The sequence below is a fragment of the Zea mays genome, chromosome 7 (genome assembly GCF_902167145.1).
Source record: "Zea mays cultivar B73 chromosome 7, Zm-B73-REFERENCE-NAM-5.0, whole genome shotgun sequence".
In the NCBI taxonomy this organism is placed as follows: Eukaryota; Viridiplantae; Streptophyta; class Magnoliopsida; order Poales; family Poaceae; genus Zea; species Zea mays.
The window spans coordinates 172443637-172449735 of record NC_050102.1 but is presented as its reverse complement, the minus strand read 5'-3'; the positions used below and the strand labels follow the sequence as shown (position 1 = coordinate 172449735).

The 6099-nt window shown below is 40.8% G+C and overlaps 1 protein-coding gene across 1 annotated transcript; it reads right to left on the bottom strand.

Moving 5' to 3' along the window:
* Positions 1 to 783: 783 nt before the first annotated feature.
* On the bottom strand, positions 784 to 5055 carry LOC103633393 (pentatricopeptide repeat-containing protein, mitochondrial-like). Its single transcript, NM_001346742.1, is given in 7 exon segments — positions 784 to 998; positions 1144 to 1330; positions 1401 to 1538; positions 1635 to 1841; positions 2100 to 2579; positions 2754 to 2970; positions 4359 to 5055. Coding segments are annotated over 6 exon segments (1857 nt in total). The 5' UTR covers positions 4991 to 5055; the 3' UTR covers positions 784 to 998; positions 1144 to 1147.
* Positions 5056 to 6099: the final 1044 nt, after the last annotated feature.

Sequence of the window (6099 nt, the reverse complement as noted above, 5' to 3'; positions counted from 1 at the left end):
TTTTATGGTTTTAAGCCCTATATTTAAGTGGTGTTTAGTTTATAATTTTTAGTCCTCCATTTTGTTCTATTTTAGTCCCTAGATTGCCGAATATAGAAACGAAAACTCTATTTTAGTTTCCGTATTTAGCAATTTAGATAATAAAATCGAATAAAAAGAAAGATTAAAAATTAGTCCCTATAAAACCAAACATCCCCTTAAAATAGAACCATATTTAGAGCCTCTTTTGGAGATGCTCTTATTCGCTACAATTCCTACAAAATGCGAGCTCAACTTAAAAAAAAGTAAAAAACGATAAATTCTATCTGCACCTATAATTTGCTATTTTCTGCATGAGGTTTTACAAAACAACCTTTCATCCAACTTTCATGCGCAAGTGCATTTACAGGTTCACTATGAATATGCATCGTTTTAATTCTTAAAAAATTAAGTATGCTTTTCTAGAGAGTTTTTACATAATATTTTCAAGGCAATCGGAAAGACAGCAAAAGCAACTAGGCCTTAGCATGAAGCCCAAAACAAGAACGGATACAAATATTGAGACAAAACTAAAGCCATCTGAATTTTTTTCCCTGTTCTAAAATAAGTGTATTTATGACATGAAACAGAAGTAGCAAAAAAAAGGATCTGAGGTGACTTTAAATTGTCAGTCTCCATTAAATTTCCATAATAAGAATAGCATCTTTTGAAGAAGCTGCGACCCAGTCATCCCAGGACTTCTTCGTTAGTTACAAGTGTAAACAAAGCCGAAAACACCTAGGAGTCACGTAAGAAGTGGGGCCACGCAGATGCTACAATTTATGAAAAAGAACTGACATTTTCGGATTCTCAAGCAAACAAATAGTATGCAGCTTATTAGCAAGTCCTAACATCAACCCTGCGAGCAAAAATAATGATTGAGAAACTGAATATTGCTTAAGAATCCTGGTGCGTTCAAGTAATTTACAAGCTACAATGTCCGTGCTCTCCCAACGACCAGCAAACTCAGTAGAAACTGCCTATAAAAATGAAAAAAAAAACAGCGTCATATAAAGTCAGGAGAAACAGCCAGGAAAGAATAACTAGCAAGATGCAACATTAATTGTCAGGGGGAAAATAGAACCACTACATGAGGCAAAATCCAATAGGTGGACCAGTACTCACCGCTTCAGTACACAGGATTGTATTCTATGCTATAAAGCATCTCTCTTCGATTCTCACCACCCATTCGGTAGTTGAACTGCTTAGCCAGGGATTGGACTTTCTCGTCACTGTCAAAGTCTGACTCACGAGAGCACCGTCTTCGAACCTTCCTGAGGGTATCCTTGGAAGGAGTGAAGCCAGCATCAACCTGAACCTAACATAATTAGAGAAAAAGTTTCCATGTGAAAAATGCATTTTAAATTGTAGTTTGGACTAACCATCTCATCAATTATGGCAAGAGCAGCTTTTGGATCTTTGTTTGCAAGATGGGCATCGACAAGCCGGGAGTATGTTGTTGCATTTGGCTTAACACCAAGAGTTAATACATGCTGGAACACATTACATGCTTCTCCTGTCTGCAATACAGAAGGGAAAACGGATTTGAAGGAATTGCAATTGTTGCAGATCAAGTTAAAAAGAGGCCATAGATTTTATTACACAAATAGCAATACCTGTTTCAACTTCCCAAATGCACACAGAAGGGCATTGTATGAATGGATGTCAGGACTGAGTTCAAATTTTTCCTTAATAGCCACAAAAGTTTCATAAGCTCGATTAATGTCCCAAATGTTTGCACACCCTAATATAACACAGTTGAGAGCCGCAACAGATTTGTAAGGTGGATCTGCATGACTCAGATTCTCCAACTGAACATACACCTGCGGAGAGGAATTTATGTGATTAGGGTATTCCATCGTACCCCCTCCATTCCAAATTGTAAGTTGTTTTTGATTTTCTATTTCCATAGCATTTATTGCGTATCTAGACATATTGTATATCTAGGTGCATAGCAAAAGCTATGTATCTATAAAAGTCAGAATGACTTACAATTTGGAACATAGGGAGTACTTTTGCAAAATAAAAGTACAAATGACCAACTTAATGGATCATGTATAACATGTGATATGTGAATGTACCAAATCCAATGTGCTAAAGCCATCTTTGCAGCAAGCAACAACAAGAGGATGCAAGGACGTAAATGGTGAGAAGAGCTCTAAATCAACGTCCTTGGAGTTCCCATAGGCATTTTCAAATTCATGCAATGTACCAAAAGCCCTTTGAAGCTGGCCAATTGATGAATGAGCATAGATCTTGGCAAGATATGTCTCTGGGGTGGGTGCCCTTTTCTGGCGCAGGGACTTCCGTAGTAGCGACCAAGCAGCATTCAAGAGGTCAGTACTAAAAGTTCTGCCAGCAGCACTCAGAGCTGATATTACAAGACCTTCATTAACTGACAGCTGAACAGGAGGTTTAACATTCTCACCACGAACAATCCATCTTGCAAGAAATTCCAGAGCAAAAAGAGCTAATTTGCTATTGTTAGCTTCAAATGCAGCTTCTGATATGTCAATGCACCAGGCCCATTGTGGACACAAAACTTTGATCTTATCAGCTGTCTGGAACAAAAAAAATTACAGCATCATAAACAAGGCAGCCAGATATGTTTCAAGTTGACATAAACAAACAAAAGTTTATATTCGAAAAATGAGAATACCAAAGGTTCAAAGGCCCATAACCAAAAAACTAACACTGAGAACTGAGATCAGATTAAGCATTCCAAGAATATGTACCTTGCATTTCTGTATAATTGATGTCAACGTGTCCAACCTCCCAGATCTGACACATGCTTGGATATAATCAGTGAAAACAGTTAGTGATGGCGTGTAGCCCGATTTAAGCATCAGATCCAAATACTTCAGAGATGAGTCAACAAGGTTCTGTCTAATAAGCAGGCCTACAACCAAATTGTAGGATTCTTCATCTGGAACTGTTCCTGTTTGCAGCATCCTGATTTCAACAAATAGAAAATGATTTCATAGTAAAAAAAGTCAATTGTAATGTAGTAGAGTCCCAAAGTGACCTTGAAAGAACAACAAAATTTGGTACAAATTGAAGTATAGATTGTTGCCATGCAAAAAAAGAATGGTAAAAGGAATACAAGAAAATAATGTGCATTGTTGGAATATAATATAAGTGAATTGTCCACCTCTTCCCAAAAGCTTAAGTTTTTGGGTTGAACTGGTTAGTGCATGCAACTTAATATGGTACCAAAGTCAGAGATCACAAGTTCGAATCCTGGTTAGCGCAATTAAAATAAAATAATTGTTGTTCGCTTCTATTCCACGTCTGAGACCCAAGAGAGACTCGACGTGAGGGGAGTGTTGGAACATAATATAAGTAAATTGCTCACCTCTTCCCATCAGCTTAAGCGTTTGGGTTGAATTGGTTGGTGTATGCAACTTAATAAGCTTTTGGGTTGAACTGGTTAATGCGTCCACTCTAACATGATATCAGAGCAGAAGTCTCGAGTTCGAATCCTGATAGAGGCTTTATTTGTGCCTCCACCCATTTATTTCCCCATTTGCGCCTTTCTCTCTGGCTGCACGTGAGTGGGGTGTTGAAGTGTTTAATTGGATTGCATGCCTTCTCCTATCAGCTTAAGCTTTTGAGTTGAAAAACTGGTTAGTGCGTCCACTCCAACATGCATAAAAAAGTTTTCCAATATCACCTTTGTTATATCAATGCTGCACATATTTATTTAAGAAGTAAAACTACAGATGTGTAGATAAGACCAGTTTCTGGAATTTAAAACCCAACCTAAAAGGCGCTTTATTAATAAGTATACACTATGCAATGTAAAGGATACGAGTTCTTATCAACCACACATCACAAATCCATAATATAGAGGTAGTCTGAGCAAACCAATTTTCATAGAGCCTCATGAGTGAACAATTTCCACACATCCATAAAACAAATGCAAAACCAGCCAACATCAAGCATAAGAGATAACAGTATTTCCATTTCCCATCATTATGTTTGCCAATAAGAAATATATGTAGACCATTCCATGTACCTTAGGTCAAGCTAGCAATCTATTAGCCTAACGTACCAATATCCAAAGTAAAACAGTTAACTATGCAAGTAATCATACCAGACTTGACAACAATCGTCAGAATCAACCACATCCCAGTGTCACAAAAGATAATTCAGTACTGTAATCCATAGGTTCCAACAGAAGATACTTGTATGGTTATACCATTATAGATTTATAGGTCCGCACCTAATAAAAGTGTAGTAAATAAACTAGGTAGCGGAACTGAAATCAGAATACCTCATTCAGTGCACCTAGCAACGACAATGCAGTACATAAAAGAATATCAGAATATCACACTAACCGTTCAATGAGCTTCTCGGCGCCGTAGGACTCCTTATCGGCGACCATGCTCTTGAGCACGAGGTTGTACGATGCACTGTTGGGCTCGAGCTCGAACTCGCGCATGTGATCGGCGAGATCGAGCATCTCGTGCGGTACGGCACCCGTCATGAGGTTGGCGCGGAGGTAGTGATTGAATAGGTCGACGTCGGGGTGGTTGGGCTTCCCCGTGGCGGCGTCGAGGGAGCGCACCCAGTGGTCGAACAGAAGCTTCATGTCCTCCCACCGCTGCTCCGCCATATACTTGGCAAACGTTTCCTTGAGCCCCGCGGCGTCGGGCTTATCGTAGAAGGCGGCCATGCGGTGCTGCGCTCCGAAGGAGCTGCCGGCGGCGACGGTGGGCAGAAGCGAAGAGGGCGGGTTGGCTGCGGCGGGGTTGCGCCAGTTCTGGCTGTATAAGGGGCTCCCCGTGCTGGGGTTTGGGGGGAGTGGGGCGGCGCCGGCGGGGTCGGGGGCGCCGGTGGTCGGGTCAGGAGACAGCTCCGGCTGCTGGGACAGTGCGCGGGAGGAGGAGATCGCGGCGCGGAGGAGGAGGAGGTGGGGGTTGCGGTTGTGGCGTATGAGGAGCGAGGTGGCGGCCGCCGCCGCAGCCATGGCGGCGAGGGATTAGGGTTTTAGTGGCGTGGCGGAGTGAGGGAGAAGACGGCGGCTGGTGTGATGGGATCACGAATGGAACAGCCGAGTGTCACGTTGGACTTGGAGGGTGCTTCCGTAATTTGGATACTCTGTCAATGACCATGGTCAGCATGAAAATCTAGGCCGCTCCATAAAATTCCAGATTATTTTTTACCGTAAACACACACAAAATCTGGTGTTCCGAAGAGTGTCAAAATCAAAACTTTCACGTTTGTAGCTGTACACCTTTTAAAAAATAAAGTTGTACCGTGAGAGATAGTGCCAAATACAATATTTCCAAAACCTTCTTTGAGCAACTCCATTCTCTAAATCAATAACTTAGATAGTTAACCTAAACACTCTTCTCTAACAAACTTCCTTAATTTAGCTATTTCGTATCTAACCTGATTTTCTCTTTACATTTCCCAACTCCTTACAAAACTAGCTAGGTGGTTATTCATATTTATGACTTTTTTTACGTGAATAGATTCGAAACAAAACTATAATCTATATTTTGAGAGCTATTATAGACTCGTGAAGTTATTTAGAAACTACTTGAATCTATGATTTAGTGAGTTAAAATTTACATAACTATCGGATTTGCTCTTATGGGATTATATTATGTTCAAAAAATTAAAATATCTATTCTCAAAACATTTTGAAAATAACCGAAAAAGTGGTAGGGATGAAAACGGATAATTATTCGGGTATCAAGTTTTTGATTTTTTTAAGGTGAATAAATAGGGTATAAAATATGTGAAAGGGAATTAGGCTCACACCTAGTCCCTAATTGATTTTGGTGGTTGAATTGCCCAACACAAATAATTGGACTAACTAGTTTGCCCAAGTGTATAGATTATACAGGTGTAAAAGGTTCACACTCAGCCAATAAAAAGATCAAGTTTTGGATTCAACAAAGGAGCAAAGGGTCAACCGAAGGCACCTCTGGTCGGGCACACCGGACTGTCCGGTGCACCACCGGACTGTCCGGTGCACCACCGGACTGTCCGGTGCACCACCGGACATGTCCGGTGCACCAGAGGACTCCAACTCGAACTCGCCACCTTCGGGAATTTCCAGAAGCACTC